General features: G+C 40.9%; 1 protein-coding gene across 1 annotated transcript in view; it reads right to left on the bottom strand.

Annotated features, from left to right (window-relative positions):
* The window catches only part of WDR64 (WD repeat domain 64), a 62,023-nt gene that overhangs the window by 40,733 nt on the left and 3,137 nt on the right, over nt 1-18,153 (bottom strand). Inside the window, exons 2-7 of the mRNA XM_018554460.1 lie at nt 12,575-12,671; nt 10,624-10,733; nt 5,981-6,091; nt 4,290-4,504; nt 1,617-1,751; nt 1,236-1,315 (exon numbers count right to left, since the gene is read on the bottom strand). Of these exons, the coding sequence (XP_018409962.1) occupies nt 1,236-1,315; nt 1,617-1,751; nt 4,290-4,504; nt 5,981-6,091; nt 10,624-10,733; nt 12,575-12,671 (748 nt within the window). The remainder of the gene's footprint in view (nt 1-1,235; nt 1,316-1,616; nt 1,752-4,289; nt 4,505-5,980; nt 6,092-10,623; nt 10,734-12,574; nt 12,672-18,153) is intronic.

Consider the following 18,153-nt stretch of genomic DNA (forward strand, 5'->3'; position numbering starts at 1 on the left):
AGATGTCTTAGCTATGAATTAAATGTTTGCAAATAATCCTCTTACTCAAAAGAGCAGTGGTACCTGCCACAATCCTCATCTCACAGTGGTTCACAAACCTGGGTTTGTGGTTAGGAGCACCTAGTAATAGAAATTGTTGTCTCATTTGGAAATTTGTTTAAAATATTTGTGGAACAAAAACATCATATACAGTCAATGTGTTTCTGGGTAATGGACACCCGCTTCTTTAGGGCTTAAACTATAATATGTAATGAAATCTGGAAAAAAACACTCTAAGTTTAGGCAGGATAAGGGCTAAGTGTCAGCATGGCCTGATTAACAGTCAGGACAATTGCTTGTCGATATCTTAAGTTTCTGTTCAATAAACATTCTAAACAGACTTCCATGCAAGAAAACCATTTGTTACTAGGCACCCCTAACCACATACCCAGGATTCAGGATTGCCCTATTGTGATCAGAGAGGCAGCAACCTAGGGCCTTAACCAGGCCTATACTACCTACTAGTTTTATGCATCTACCCTCTCCAAGGAGTATGCCCCATCATGTGATACACAGAAAAAAGAAGCCCATCTATACTAGCCCAGCCTTACCGCAAACCTACCAGTGGTCCACAACCAGAATTTCTAATCTTTCTATCTTTCACATAAAAGAGTGACTAATAGGCCCTGCTCACAAAGATTTGTGAGACATACCAGGTGCTTCACCTGCTTTCTGACAAAAACAGACTAATAATCAAGATCAACTTTCCATATCAAACATCTTGTTTTTTACTGAGCCATCTGTGGACAAGATAAGTGCGAGACAGTTTCTGCTGAGGTCCAATCTAAATATCTGGAGTTATGGAAGCTGAGCCCTCTAAACAGTAATGGCTGCCAGCTGGGTTGTAAAATGGAACAAGAGACATGCTTGTCTCTGGCTACTGTTGTTTCTGCTAGAGAAGCTTAGTCTTTGCCACTGCATACACACACAGATTTATGCATCTACACAGTGGTTTCAAAATGGGGACCGGTGGCAGGAAAAAAAAAAGTAGGGAAAAATAAATATGTTGGGAACTTGACAAAATAATTAGGGGGACACTATCTTCTTCTTGGGTGATAAAGGATAATGCACCGGTGCTTATTGCATGCACCAATGTGTTTCTGGTTAAAACAAGAGATGTAAATAAGCAATAAATCATCAAGTATTGCCTGCATCTTAAAAATCTAAATAAAGGTTTATGACCATGAAGCTCTTACCTCCAGTTACAATCATGTCGGCTTTCACACAGAATGCAAATGCTGTGATACCTTTTTCAACTGAAAAACCTCTGACTGGCCTGTTTGTTGAAAAATATTTAATGCTTTAGAGTTAACTAGTCTTACTTAAATACAAGATAAAATGTTAGTGTTGCTTATATGGTTGGCCTACATAATTAATTTCTGTCAGTTTAAAAAACATCTAAACTGACAACATAAACACCTTTTACATGTATAACATTACAGCACTAAAACTGAAGTAATCATAAGCATTAGATCATGAACATTTCATGCTTAAGATCACTAATCTCGTTCACTAGTGTATAAAAGAAACAAACGTTATCTATAAATATCTGTACAGAAATGACTAATAATAAATACCATGCATCTTTTATCCTTTGTACATTATCCAAAATCAAAGAAAGTTTGCTGTCAAGAGAACTTGATGCAAAGCAGTTTAGTTCTTGAATAAACTTTACTTTAACAACACAATCATTGTGCAGCTTCCTCTTGAACCTAAAGATAAAATGCAAAGAACAATTAAATATATTTAGTTCTTTTAACAATAACTATATATGGGTCTATATGGGTTGGACTTGATGGACGTATGTCTTTATTCAACCCCAAATACTATGTAACTATGGCCATATCATTAGTTGCTGGTTGTTAAAGATATGTCATTATTCTCCCTCAAGGAGTTCCCTATGTTGCCTTTCCTCTCTGTGATTGGTGGATTTTGCCAGTTAACATAAAACTGAAGCCAGCAGGGTCACCAGAACTAGTGTCCCCACTGGAAGATTTCCAACCTATTTCTGTTCTGAAGTCAACCCAAAATTTTGGATTTTCTTTCACCTTCACTTTCAGTGATAACGGTCACCAGGATTAATAAAGAGAGTAAATAAAAACCTGACAAGCCTCCTGCAACCCCCTCTCCATTTTATCCAAAACTAAAAAAAAGTGTTGGCTTCAGTTGCACTTTAAGACAAAGAGCATGTTGGCGAGCTTGGGCTGGTGTAGCTGAGAGGAGACCTGAACGGGGAGAGCAATGTCTTTGTCTTTGGTCCCTGGTCTAGAGAACAGGGGGATAAGAATTCACGATGTAATCGGTGTCTGGGTCTTTCCCCCAGAGTATAGCACCATTGGCTGTGCTTCCCCCTGGGGGGTCATTGAGTGTGCCTCCACTGTCTCTACTCCAAGGCAAGTGAGGAGAGCTGCGAGTGCAGAATAAGTAGTTAGGGAGAAAGTGTTCCTGTGGAAACTTCGATCATGATGCAAGACCTGTGCTTAAACTTTGAAGGCTCATGGACACCAACTCACGCGTTATGCTGGTAATTTCAAGCCTGATGAAGGGGACCCTGTGTGGCCCTGAAACATTGCTAATTTGCGTGGGTGCAGCACGATCCTTACATATATGCTCCATTTAACACACATGCTAGTGTATGTTGTAGGCGGTGCAATGTGTTGTTACAACTCATCACACTGTTTACTTTTTCTTTAACTTTATTGAACATAACAAAAAACACACCTCTTTCATCTTCATGCACCACAGCTCGTTGCAACACGCTGTGGTGTGTTGACATACGTTCACATGGTGAGGTGTATTGCACTGTGTACAAATGCAGATATTCTACCCCTTTATTACATAACACACACGGCTGCACATGCATGGTGTGGACATGGCACACAGAGAACAATTACTTTCTATGTGCTCTTGTGTTGAGCCTGCGTTGACCAATTCAGATCAGAAACCATTAAGAAATGGATTCATTTCAGCAGAGTGAATTCTGAATAGTTGCACTTAAGTTTTTGCGCTTATTTTAAAAATAAGTTCTCTATCACCCACTGAAGATTTGGCATTTAATATGCAGGATTTTATACTAGAGTGCAGGATATAACTTAGAAATGGAGAGAAATCAAGGCCTCATGTGCACCCTGGGGATAAAGTCTAAAGGGCTCCACACGGACATGGTTGTTAAAGACTAACACAAGTACTACTAGGTACCCAAACTTGTTAGAGACTTTTTAGGCCAGGTCATATAGACTTTAGAGAATGTGATATTGTTAGATCTCAGATCTTGAAATTACAATTTATACAATTTATATCTTTTATCAGAGGAACAGTGAATATATATTCAACATGTACATTTAAGAGGTATGGCATGATTTTCAAACATAAAAGTACAATAATTATATTATATCATATAAGTTGTTCACTAAATTAAACTACTTTAGAATACTTATTGGACTTATGGGCACCACATCCCTTATTACCTAAATTACTAAATTAAGTTATAATGAGGTATACGTTAAATTTTATGTTAGGGTATTATTTGGTTATTAGTAGCTTCAAATCTATTCTTACATTGTCTACATTGGAACAATATCAGTACCTAATCATTGGGGCTGCATTCAAGCTGATAACCATCCACAACTAGCTGACCACAAACAAAAGGTAGGGAGCCTCTCTAGCTGTAAGCTGATAAAGCAGACATTTACACTAGAAAATCAAATTCGGCCAATGCATCCCTCTATGTATGATGATTTATAATCAGTTTGCCAAAGCAATGCACAGTGGGATTGCCTTGTCATCAGCAGAGCATTGCTGGGAAATGTCTTCTGTAATCTCATGACATCTCCGGGAAAGGCATTTTCCTCCCCTGAGATGATGTGCATGGTCACATGTCCTAGTCACATGTCTAGTCACATGTGCCAGAAATCCAGCAAGTAAAAGGAGATCTAGTAATCTGCCCTTAATAAACATGGCCACTGTTAGAAGACTGTGGAAGAAAAGAGAAATAATGTATATAAAGAATACAAAGCCTGCAATTATATATAAGTATGTGTTTGTAGATTGTCATTACTAAACATTTCTAAAGGTGTGTGTTTGTTGTTATTTTAAAGATATGGGTAAAGGTCTGCTTTACCACTGCAGGAAGTTGAACTTTCTTTTTAATTATTAAGATAAGAGAAGACAGAATATATAAATGACAAAAGTACAAAACAATGTACAATAAGCCACTTTAGAATCTATTTTTAGGGATCAGAATGACTTACTGTGTGAATTTCCCAGAGTCTAGGACAACTGACTGAGATAACACTTTTGATTTTGAGTGGTCTGGGTGAAGGTCAGTACTTGCAATAGAGAACAAGGTAACGAATCCAGCGTCATCACCGACCAATATTTCTTCCTTCACAGAATCATCTTGTGAATTTACAGTACAGATGCAATGCAGGCAGTTCCCCACTGGTCTGATGGAGACATACTTATCCTTTCAAAGAAATGACAGCTAATTTGATGAGTAACAGAGTACAACCTCACAAATAAGTCACAATAATAGTTCCTAATATATCGTACTATCGAACATTCCACCTATACTCTACAAACACACACAAAGAACAAGTAAATAAATGCACATAGTCAAGTTTCAGGTGGGCTCTGCAGGGTCTGTGGTGGGCTCTCCGGGGTCTCAGGTGGGCTGTGAGGATCTCTGGTGGGCTCTGCAGGGTCTCAGGCTGCCAAGCCCACCTGAGACCCTGCAGAGCCCACCACAGATCCTGCAAAGCTCTTCTGAGACCCAGCAGAGCCCTTCACAGTTCCTGCACAGTCTCCCTGAGACTCTGCAGTCTCAGGGGGGCTGTGCAGGATCTGTGGTGGGCTCTAAAGCATCTCAGGGGGTTTTGCAGGATCTGTGGTGAGCTCTGCGAGGTCTATGGTGGGCAGAGCCCCCCACAGATCCTGCACAGCCCCCCAAGACCCTGCATGAGACTGTGCAGAATCTATGCTGGGCTCTGCCAGCACAGTCCTCACGGAAAAACCCAGCCTCCTCCGCTGCCCGACCGCTTCAGAACACGGCCTGCTTGTCCTCGGCGCCCAATAGTTGAATCTTCACCGCCCAAATGGAGCTCCGGCAACCCCTCCCGCCTCCTATGTTGTCGCCTCTGCCCCCGCCTCCTCCATCTTCGCCCCCGCCTTTTCCATCTCTGCCACATATCCTCTGTCTCTGCCCCCTGCCTCCTACTGCTCTGTCCCCGTCTCATCCTGCTCCACCCCCTGCCACTTCCTCCCTGTTCACATTAGGCAGCCAGGCTGCTGGTTTCTGTGCACTGAGATAGGTAGGAGGCGAACATGAGAGAGCAGAGTCTTGTAGGCCAAGCGAGTAGAGTTTTTTTTGTTAGGAGTACATAGTATTGTTCTTTCTTAAACAATTAGGTTGTGAGAGTATTATAAGGCCAAACTAGAGCTGAAATCTATGTAATGGCATTTAAAATAATTATATTTTAAATCTTTTTAGAATACATAAGGCTTGTGTGATTTTGTTTCACATGTTAGCCCATTTGTCAGCTGATAAAGACATTGGCGACCCCTAATCATGAATAGGTTGTAGGTTTAAGCTATCCACAGACAATAAATGGCAACTGGATATTTACAAATAGTCAGATTTTTAAAAGACCTTTCACAAAAAGAGGCATCACAAAAAGAGGCATTTACATTCTATCCTATCAAGTTGGATGTCTGTGTGTACTGGAGAAATTTATAGTGCCGCTATTACCTTCAGGGGCAATAGTCTATTGGCCAAAAAACTTAGCTTGCTCGAAGACCTATTCCATTGGGAATGTCTACAGATATCAAAGTACCGTGTAAAACAGTCAAATATATAAAGTATATTTACTGTTTATTGGGGTCACCAAGAAAGCTGCAAATGCTACTAGAATCATATCCATACAGTTTTAACATTAAAACACACCTGCTGTTTTCCATGGCACTTATAATCCCAAAAAACAATGCTTCTTTCTGTCACAGCGACAACTCTCTTCATCCGATTAAGGAAATCACAGCCTAGAAACCAAGAATTTTCCTAAAAAAACACATGAAACATTTGCAAAAACAGAACAGCACCAGCAAAAGTTAAGTCATGTTACATGTTGTGTACTGGCCAAAGCAGCCTACAGGCTTGTAGCTTGGATACAACCCTTTTACAAATCCCCAATCTTCTTCGTCATAATGTGGGTGGTGGAAAGCTCATGTATTCTCCACAGACCTCTGCCTCTCTTAGCGACACTCATCAGCTGAAATATCTACTAACACAGTATACATGAGAACATTCCATGATGGCTGATCCACCTTTGGAGTGTTGTGGGAATTGTAGTAGAAGGGCCTTTTAATTCAGTATAGTCATACATTGTGTTCTGTACCTTAATGTAGCCATCATCACCTTTTGTGAAGTGGCTACTAGAAATGTAGTGATTACCAGGGCTGTAGTCAGCCTGGCTGGATTATAGTTGACATTTATCGGGTTAATTCCAGGTGTCTGGCATTGATTGTACCTACCTGGGTGGAGTGTGACTCTAGTGTGGGACAATCAATGATGGGCACTGTGAGTGTATGTGCAGTTCACCAGCCAATCACTGGGTCTCTCTCAATGTTGCATGCCGGGATAGGGTACATATACTGGGGGGAATTGCCATGTGCTCAGTCTAGTTCGGGACCAGCCATGGATAAGTCCAGTGCTGGATGCTGTCCAGCCACAACGCCAAGCTAGGCCTGAGGCCTGGGGGTGGAGATGCTGGAGTGGGGGTAGTGTTTCTCTAGGCCTCAATTATGGAGGAGACCTGTGCTATTGCTAGAGGAAGAGAACCAGGAAAGTGGATGTCTGCTGTAGGTACCTGGAACATAGTGGACCTCATGAGCAAATCTGGTGTCTCTCCTGTTAAGGATCTGTGCTCATCCCTGCTCATCTGTCACCCAAATAATTACTGTTCTGCTTCTCCTTCACTGTCCACTCACAAGGTAGGGGAGGATCCATGACAGCCAGGGTTGAGAAGAACAGGGTTGAATGATACTGGGCATCTAATGGCAGAAAATAAGTATTGTGGGGGACAGTTCCAGATTGAGAGTGAGTTTTGCTGCAAAAGCTGTTTTTTATTTTATTTTTTCAGGACTATAAATTTGTTTTTTATTTTACCCGTCATTTTTTTCTTAGTAATTCTACATGATCCACATAACATGGAGCATGGCTGGGGTGTGTGCTTTGGCTACATACTTTGTGCTTAATAGTGTCTCTTTTTTCATCTCAGAAAGTGCTACTGATAAACATCCTGTGTCATTACCCGTATTTAAAATCCTCTAGCCTTGATACTATTCAGTCATTGTCAAAATGTGTGCCGCATAGACAAAATTAGTACAAACTTCATCCCAGCACTAAAATAATCCACAACACTCACCGCTCAGATTCCACAGTCAGATCCATGTTAAGAGGAACCTCCAGGTGCTGGTGAAAGGCTCCCTCCCACCTGTATGAATATTTGTCCAAGAAGAGCCACACTCAATGCCTCCTCCCAAATAAATCCAAATTTTAATTTAATTTTAATCCATGAAACAGCATACACCTTCCAAAGCTCAACAGAAATAAATAAATTATCTCCTTACATGTTTCACTCACAGGGCGTAATCATAAGAATGAGTTCCTATTCCTATGATTAAGCCCTGTGGTTGAAACATGTAAGGAGAGAGTTTCTTTCATTCTGGGGAGCTTTGGAAGGTGTATGCTGTTTCATGGATTGAAATTAAATTTGGATTTCTTTGGAGGAAGCATTGAGCATTTCTTGGACAAAAATTAATTCCAGCACTGACTGGTTACCATAAGGATGCGGAAATAGGAAAAGTGTTTTTTTGCCCATAACAACTAGTTCCTTCATTCATTCTCTAATCGGCAATATCATTATCCTATCTAATGACAGGAACAACCCAGAAAAGTCTTATTTTTTGTTATGGGTGTAGAGTGTCCATATTATATAAGAAAAATATATTCTTCTTCGTACACAAACTTCTGTGAAAATGTCATCGCACTCAGCAATTTCTTAGACTTTTAACATGACAATATCCAGAACATATACTTACAGTTGCATGTACATAAGCATATTGTCTCATCTGTGTAGACAAAATATACATAAAATGCCATTAGAAGTGCTGCAAATGTAAAAAAAAAGCATTTGAGTAAATGATAATTATGAATCTTTATATAGTGTGTGTCTCTGTTTAAAGTGATATTAAAGTCTAAGGGGGTTATTCACGTAGGACGAACTGAAGGTCTGCTGTACGGGCTATTCACTATATCCCGTATAGCAGCCAAAGGCTCGACTGAGCTAAAGTGATAGCTGAAGCAGGCCAAACGCCGCCTTTTGCCCCGCAAATGACAGCTGGGCGAAGACAGCCATAATCTCAGTTGTAATGACAGATCAGCGTCCCCAAATGACCTGGGGACGCTGATCTGTCATTAAACACTAACAACTGGGTGGAGCCGACCATGATGTCACAGGCGGCTCTGCTCAGTTGTTATTAATTGGCCTGGACCTGCTAGAAGACTCTAGCAGGTCCTGGCCAATAGGAAACAGTTGGGCGGAACTAGCTGTCACTTTTTTTTTTTTTTAAATCTTTCTTTTTTTAATTTAACTATTTATTTGCTTTTTTTAATGTAACCCTTTTTTTAACACTCTTTTCACTGATTTTCTATTCTGCTCGGTACCACGGAGGTATGCTCGGCGGCATTCAGCTATTCACTCACTGCCGCTTGGCCCCTATGGGAAAAGGGGCGAACGGCAGCAAGTGACCTGCTGGAGCTTCGGCTCAGCTGATCCAGATGTTGGATCGGCTGAGTTGAAGTCTTTCTGCACTTCAGCTCAGCCGAACATGCAGAGCCTGTTCAGCTGACCGAAGTGCAGCCGTAGTCAGCCGATGTACGGCTGATTTCAGCTGATGTACGGCTGAAATCAGCCATACTGAGCCGTAGTAAATAGCCAAACGTTGTTCGGCTCACTTCACTTTGGCTGGGTTATTCACTTGGCTGCCTTCGGGAGCTTTGTGAATATCCACCTAAATGTTTTTAAGCTATTTCAAATGCTGATTAAATCACTTGCAATGGATGCTGCTCCTTGATGTTTTAAAGTTTTAGACATCAGCTGTTTGGAAATATGATGACTGCTTGGGAAATAATGTAAAGAATGTAAAAAAAATTGAGAGCTTTATACTACTTTAAGTGCTAACATGTTTAAACCCAACTGCCCAGGCAAAACTTTTTTTATTTTGCATTGCAATGGAAAAAAGTAGGGCATGCACTACTTTTTCTCACTGCAACACAAAGTATTGTGGTATCTATCGCTGCTCTGCGTTGCAGCATATGGCACTAAGGAGATGCATTGGGGTGCCATTCAAATGAATGACAATCCAATGCACCTATCCCCCGGTAATGCAGAGCAAGTGCGCTGTGCGATAGCATGCATGAATCGCACGGTATCCTACAAATTGGCCCTAAAGCAGTTTTACTTACCCGATGCTCACTCCCCTGGTCGGCGCTCATCTCTCTCCCCTCCAGCTGTGAAATGTCCCTTGTTGTCCTCACACCTAATGCAGGGCTATGGACTGTGCATTAGATGTGATGACATCAGCAGGCCTCTGTCCGCCAGAGTGGAGGGAGAAAAGAGTCTGCAGGCACCAGTCTTGAAACCAGCGGGAGTGGGGATCAGGTAACTAAAACTGCTTTAAATAACTCCCCTAGACAAAAACGAAAAGTTAATCCTAGCAGTGCGGGGGAAGACTGCAAGGAAAGTTTAGAACCCTTTTTATAGATATCTGTATATCAGACCAACTGAAGAGGAAAGAGGGACAGAGGGATTTGATTCAAAATGTTTTGAGGGACAGTCTCTCCAAATGAGGGATAGTTGGGCGGTATGGTGTTAGGGGTTACATAGATGGTTAGTGTTTTAGAGTTATAGAAAGGGTTAGTTTGATGGTTTTGGTTGTAGAAAGAGTTAGTGTGAGAGGTCTGAAGGTATGACTTGACTTTCTGCTCAAAGAGTGCGATGCTTGAAACTAACAGCACCAATCTCCTAGTGCTGAGCTTATTTATCAGACTTACTTGAAAAAAATAATAAACTCCACTTTTAATTAATTAAGTAGTTTTCTTATCACAGCTACAGTACATGAACTTCCCCTAAGAGCAGACATCCTGAACTGGCACACGTACAACAAGATTGAAAAATATATGAGGGACTTATAATAGGATGTCCGCACCTCATTGACAGACACAATTCATTGGGGCCAACAAAGCTCATCCAGCCCTAAAAGATGTGGACATTCAGAATACAAACAGTACATTTGACATGTATGGGTGACAATAAATGTGACTGAAACAGGATCACACCCATTAGCCCATGATGTATTTGTTATAGATTGTTTGCTTCTTCACACCTATTATCAGACACATTATCATGTCATATGTCTATTATTGCAGGTTAGATCTCTAATACATAATTCAGCCTATATTCATCCTAGTATGGGCAGGAGATAATCTCAACCAAGAGTGGTATACTGTACATTATTAATACTGTATACCTGGCTGTTGTAAAGGGATATGGTTCCATTTCGTGAAACAGTCAGTACACTATCTAGTGCGGGGACCTTAACAACACATTGGATTATATCTCTCTTCTTTTTGCCACCTCCTGTTAATAAAAGAAAGGTACTTAATAACATTGACCAGCTAATTATCAGTAAAAACCATGCCCACCAATACATAAAATGTTACTACAGGTATACATCTCCAGAAAAAGAGAGATTGAACTGTATCAATAAATTCAACAGTAGACAGGCTAAAACTGATTAAAAACAATCAGCATTTTATTAAAGTCACATGACTAAGATTAATACAGACACTCATGATAGCCCGGTATTGTTACATTATCACTCTAAATGAAAGTTTTATACACTTTTCAGATACAGAAACAAAAATATTGGTCATGTAATAACTCATGTTATAAGACTGGAAACATATAAAAGCTTACAGTGTTATTCACAAAAGGGTTAAGAGTTTGGAGAAGGCAGGAGAAGTGGACAATCTAGGCCAAAATAGCCGATTTAGAACAATTCTCCAATTCAGCTCACATTCCAATTCAGCTATGTTGTCCTAGATTGTTCACTTCTCCTGTCTTCTCCAAACTCTTCACTCTTTTGTGAATAACCCTTTTAAAGTGATATCAAAGGCTAATTTAGGGTTAGTGATAAAGATAATGAACACTAAATCCTGTAAGAACAGGCACTCTGCAGTTAACTATCCATTGAACTTTTAACAAAACTATCATTAAAGGAACTATGGGGTCAGGGCTTTTCCCCATAGTTCTCCTTAGGGTAACGGGAGGACACAAACTAGCGTCCTCCCATCACCCTAGGCTCAGTATACCGCGAGCTACAGCTCGCGGTATACTGAGACGCCGCAGCCGGAGCGGATCCGGAGCCGGAGCTGGAACACTCTTGCCAGTAGCAGAAAGCGATCTCATCACTATGCTGCTTCTCCTTTGACTACCAGTCACAGTCTGGGGTGGGTCCTCAACCAGACTGTATTGTTCAGCTGCAGTGAAGTCTGCAGTGAAGTCTGCAGAGAAGTCTAAAGGTGCCCATACACCTTTCGGCCGATGATTGAACCGACGTACGAATTTCGTAGGTTGGCCCCATCCTGCCCCGATTATCGCAAAGGTTGGATCAGCGGTAATTAGAAGAAAGCACCTGGACGAATTGCAGTAATCGACCGCACGTATTGACATCTGCGCTTGTGCAGTGTAGATCGTATGAATTTTAACGTATGGAAACGCCACCAACCTTGCAAAAATCGTACGATCGATCAACGTTTTCTAACCTGCTGGTTAGTCAAAAGTCGATCGATTATACAGTATTTGCGGTTGTACACTGCCCATCAACCTTACGAATATCGGACGAAAACGCGATCGCATATGCAAATCGGCCGATTATCGCAAAGGTTGGATCAGCGGTAATTAGAAGAAAGCACCTGGACGAATTGCGGTAATCGACCACACGTATTGTCATCTGCGCATGTGCAGTGTAGATCGTATGAATTTTGACGTACGGAAACGCCACCAACCTTGCAAAAATCGTACGATCGACCGAAGTTTTCTAACCTGCTGGTTAGTCAAAAGTTGATCGATTATACAGTATTTGCGGTTGTACACTGCCCATCAACCTTACGAATATCGGACGAAAGCGAACGCATACGCAAATCGGCCGATATTCGTAAGGTGTATGGCCAGCTTTAGAGAGTACACGGCCTGCCTGGCAAAACTGAATGATCAGAGTTTAAAATATTCTGGGAGGTAATAAGTACAGAGCACCATAATTTCCCTAGTTAAGACATTTTAATGCACCTCTGATAGCCACTTATGGCTGTCAAATGAAGACAGATGATCTGGGGAACAAATTCCATGAACGTATATGTACTGTACACATTCGACCTTAAGCCTATTCATAACACTGAATATTTTATTACCTGTTGCACTTTCAATTGTTTCTCTTTTGCTTAACCAGAAAACTGTATTCTCTGCATTCATCTGTAATGAAATAATGTCCTCTTCTGTCTGAAAATAGGCAAAGATCTAGAACAGATATATCAAAAACATGTAAGGTGCCGAACCGAATGCTGCTAAGATGGTTGTGCAATTTTAATTTTATACATTTTTTGAAGTTAAACTTAAAAATTCATTCAAGTGCCCGAACTATTTACAACAATATATTTTATTTGTGTATCACTCGGCTGTAGATCCTCAAATCATCTCTGAATAGGTGCTGACACTGTCCTTCCTTCAGGAGGATGGCTACTTTTCTTCCCCATGGTCCCTGTGTGTTATAAAGTAGCCACTGCTCCAAGCTCACCCCCATAATGGACTTCAATCTCATGTTTAGTTTTTCTAATTTGTATGGAGATTGTAGTCCGGATATGAACACAGAAAAGCGCCAAAAAGGACTACTCCGCCAGTATAGACCAATATAAGCACAAGTGTAATCAGAAACAAGTCTGTTAACAAATATATAAATAATAAAATGCACGTGTGTAGAAAGGTCTGCAGGATGCTGCCCCCAAACCAGCCAGGGAGACCGCAAAATCTAGGGAAAAAAACACAAACAGGGGGCGCCTTTCCTGGTGCAGACAAATTTATTAAGATCAGGATCAAAGGTAGATAAAAAACATACTCACAAAATTCAGCATGATAATGATATAAAAAGTAAGTCCATGGACCCAACAGAAAGTCTATGGAAGCTGCACAATCGTGTCTATGTGTCAGCAGAGGAGACTGTGTGATGTGTGATGACGCGTTTTCCGGGGTCACACCCCCTTCATCAGAGTCCATCTCAGGAGTGAGCTTAGAGCGGTAGTTACTTTACAGCACACACAGGGACCATGGGGAACAAAAGTAGCCACCCTCCAGAAGGAAGGACAGTGTCAGCACCAATTCAGAGATTATTTGAGGATATACAGCCGAGTGATACACAAATAAGATCCATTTTTGTTTATAGTTATTGTTATTATTATGTTATAGTTAGGGTACTTGAATGCATTTTTAAGATTTAACTCCTTAGTTTAGCATCACTTTAAAACCACACTCCAATGATAATACACAAATAAGATACATTTTTCTTAATGAGTTATTAAGTTTAGAGTCCAGGTCAAATGTACACATTTTATTTTCGTGCAAAGTTCCAATTAATCCTGATATCTGCATTCTTATCATTTCTATCTTCCTTTGTGCTAAGTGGGGGGTCTGCCTGATATAATCACATAATGAGCCTCTTTATTGTAAGACTAAAACTGGTTTCATGGGAAACAAATTACATTACTTGGGGTGTTCTCTATACAGACGGTAACGCCCCATTTCCAGGCTAACAAAAAAGTGACACTCTTCTGGTAAAAAGCCATAGCTGGATGCAGACTTAAATAGAGAAGAAATGTTAAAGTGATATTAAAGTCAAAAGGTTTTTAAGCTACACTACAGTATATTGCAAAAAGTATTGGGACACCCCTCCAAATCATTTGATTCAGGAATTCCGTGAAATATCCTTGCTACTGAATATATTCCACAGTCAACTGTTAGTGGTATTATAACAAAGTGGAGGCAACTGGGAACAACAGCAACTCAGCCACGAAGTGGTAGGCCACGTAAAATGACAGAACGGGGTTTAGCGCATGCTATAGTGCACAGAAGTTGCCAACTGTCTGCAGAGTCAATAGCTACAGACATCCAAACTTCATGTGGCCTTTAGATTGGCACAACAACAGTGCGTAGAGAGCTTCATGGAATGGGTTTCCATGGCCGAGCAGCTGCATCCAAGCCTTACATCACCAAGTGCAATGCAAAGCCTCGGATGCAGTGGTATAAAGCCCGCCGCTGGACTCTAGAGAAGTGGAGATGTGTTCTCTGGAGTGGCGAATCATGCTTCTCTGTCTGGCAATCCGATGTATGTATCTAGGTTTGGTGGTTGCAGGGAACGCTACTTGCCTGACTGCATTGTGCCAAGTGTAAAGTTTGGTGGAGGGGGGGTTATGGTGTGGGGTTGTTTTTCGGGGGTTGGGCTTGGCCCCTTAGTTCCAGTGAAGGGAACTCCTAAGGCATCAGCATACCAAGACATTTTGGACAATTTCATGCTCCCAACTTTGTGGGAACAGTTTGTGGGAACATGACTGCGCACCAGTGCACAAAGCAAGGTCCATAAAGACATGGATGAGCCAGTTTGACGTGGAGGAACTTGACTGGCGTGCACAGAGTCCTGACCTCAACCTGACAGAACACCTTTGGAATGAATTAGAGCGTGAGCCAGGCCTTCTCGTCCAACATCAGTACCTGACCTCACAAATGTGCTTCTGAAAGAATGGTCAAACATTCCTATAGACACACTCCTAAACCTTGTGGACAGCCTTCCCAGAAGAGTTGAAGCTGTTATAGCGGCAAAGGGTGGGCCAACTCATTATTGAACCCTATAGGCTAAGACTGGGATGCCATTAAAGTTCATGTGCGTGTAAAGGAAGGCGTTCCAATACTTTTGGCAATATAGTGTACAGTATTTCAAATGCTGATGAAATCACTTACAATGGATGTTGCTCCTTGATGTGTTTAAACGTTTTACAAGGTTATTCACTAAAGGGTGGAGAGTTTGGAGGAAGCAGGAGAAGTGAACAATCTAGGACAACATAGCTGAACTGGAAAGTGAGCTGAATTGGACAATTTTTTCAAATGAGCTATTGTGGCCTAGATTGTTCACTTCTCCTGCCTTCTCAAAACGCTTCACCCTTTTGTGAATAACCCTGTTAGTTTCCTGCAGAATCAGCTAGTCTCCTGAGCACTGGTCCTGACTTCCTGTTTTAGGGTGGCTCCTTCCTTTTACAGAGTTCTATGGAGCCACCCTTGTGTGTGCTTGTAATCTGTGTGTGTCTCCACAAACACACAGGCACAGCAAGGCAAGACAATCCCATTCTCCCTGCTCCTGCCTTTTCCCTTTTTCTGTTTCCAAGCTAGTAGACGGACAGCTTCTGGAGTCTGCTCTGTCCCTTATGATCTTATACTGGGCAAGAAGTTCAGGAAAGCTGTTCTAAGAAAGTTGGAGCCAGCTGTTAGGGAACATGATGACAGTAAGTGCTGGGACAATCATCTAATGAAATACATTGCTGGACAAGGTACTGTATATCTGTGTGATCTGGATCCATAATTGAAAAAAATGTTTGAGCCTTTAATACTACTTTAATAACAATAAAATGTGAAGTTGCTTGTTTAGTAATGTTCAATAACGTTTTAATGCAAGTGGAGTTTACAGTTTTGAGAAAACTTATTCATAAAATAACAGAGCTTACACTAAAGAGCAAGATACTACGTACAGTATTTACATACAAATTTGTAGAAGAATCTGCCTATATTTATTTTCCAAGAAAATAGCAATTTCACAAGGTGCAATAGCCTTTAGTACACATTATAAATGAGTGGATTTATATGCTGCAACTCTGCAGACTTTGGTTTTATGTTCCTAAAATAGTAGGTGTGGGTCAACTTTAAATATACTATTGTAAAGCAAGGATGAAAGTACTAAAGAAACAAGTGATTTACTTACTTCAGTCCAATCAAGTGGAGCATCTGGGTGTTTGGAAATTTTCTGGTAAAATGCCAAAATATCTTTACTATTAACATCTTGCCCAAACAGAGATTTAACGGTATCATGAAATTCAACATAACTGATAACAGCTGCAAAATAAAAACAGCATTACACAAAAAAAACAGCACACAATAAACCTACTAAAGATTTAAAGCTTGAAGGTTTTGAAGCTAAGCTTGCTCCCTCTTATCAAGTACCATGCATCCCTATTGGCCCATCATTATGATAGGAATATGTGGAAGGTTGGATGTGATGGGCAAGCTTTGACACTACTATAAGGTTCTGTGATTTGCTAATCAGAATGGCCTGGCATTCAAGGATATGTGTGGTGAGGAGAGGTGCCTGCAGGCTACAGCAGGTTGTGCTCAGGCACCTCTAGGTGCCTGCACCTTTTACTTCGTAGCAGCCTATTTAAGTAACAAAGTCAATTATTGTCAAAGGCCAACAAAGTCACAAAATAAGAAATATACTTTAACTAACTAAAGGCTTAAGATTACCTGTAGGCAAAAGAAGATTGTTACCAGATCGGTATTAGGTGATTAGAGTGTCTATGGATATCTTCATACCTCGGCAGATGTACACACTTAATAGATCAGTTTTGGCCAAAACAATGATATAATAATATGCTGGCAGGCATGTGCTTTCAACATGCTGGAAAATATTTTCCAATTATTATTTCCATCCGACAAACCAGTGCCTGGAATGTACCTCAAATACTGTTCACCAAAGCCTAAGCACAATATGATGTAGCCATTAATATTCCGGAGAATATATGGATATATAGATATATAGAGTAGTCAAATTGTGCCACTACCATCCTAAGCCTACAGAGACATTTAGAGGGAAAAGTCAGTCACCAAACTGGATTCTCTTTTACCAAAAGCCTGTGCTCCCCTGGAGAACATAGGTGCCTGGGTGATCTACTCAGCATTTTGACACATATGCATGTATGATACAGGGGGACTAATTTGCAGTCTGATGTGTGATCTTGTTAGAAGTTCACATGTCCATTTGCTGTCTTATCTATTACTGGTATTTATATAGCGCCAACAGTTTACGCAGCTTTTTACATGGTTGCACATTCACATCAGTCCCTGCCCTCATTCATTGTTCTATGACAATACCATATGAACACTTCTAAGAGGGTGAACATTTTTTTACAAAACCACTATACATTACCTTTAAAGACAGTAAAAAAAATCACATCAAAACTTTTCTAAAGTTACACTCTAATGTAATAATTTTAAATTTAAAGCTGAAGTGTAGTGTATGCACATATTACATTCCCTTGCCTCCCACCTTGATCAACATGCAATTAAAAATGTTCAAATCAAATAATTTTGTCTTTCAAGAAATACCTGTTTTAAGACCCGGTGACATAATCAATGGCTCTGCTTAGCGCTCTGAGTTTTGCAGGAGGGGCCGAAAAGGCTTCTGTAAACATCACAGCATTCTGCCCCTATTCTATTTCAAAGCCATTATATGAAAGAACACATGCCTAGGATCCCTTTAGATGTGCCTGCTTCTCCCTGCTGGCCACTGGGTGCTGCAGAATTTAGCTGTAGAGATTGCTGATTGGTTAACTGGTTGCAGGCAAGTCTAAAGGGATGTCAGGAGTGTGCTCATTCACATAAAGCTTAGGAACAAAATGACTATTGGCAGAAAAAGTTAATAGCTGTGAGAGGGGGGCCAGTGACTGTATAATGATGGAGGTTGATCAGACGGGAAATGAAGATGGATTCAAGATAGCTGCTGCAGCTTCAAATGGCTATATTGTGGGAATGGAAGGTTACAGTTTACTTTAAGAGTAGTTTTTAACACAGGCAAGCATTTGCTACATGAGTGGGAAAAAAAGATAAGGATGGAGCAGGGCCGGTGCTAGGATTCTAGGCAAGGTAGGTAAGGTGCATTTTTGCGCCCCCCCCCCCCACCCCCCCCACC

The sequence above is a fragment of the Nanorana parkeri genome, unplaced genomic scaffold, assembly GCF_000935625.1.
Source record: "Nanorana parkeri isolate BGI_ZX_2015 unplaced genomic scaffold, ASM93562v1 scaffold160, whole genome shotgun sequence".
In the NCBI taxonomy this organism is placed as follows: domain Eukaryota; kingdom Metazoa; phylum Chordata; class Amphibia; order Anura; family Dicroglossidae; genus Nanorana; species Nanorana parkeri.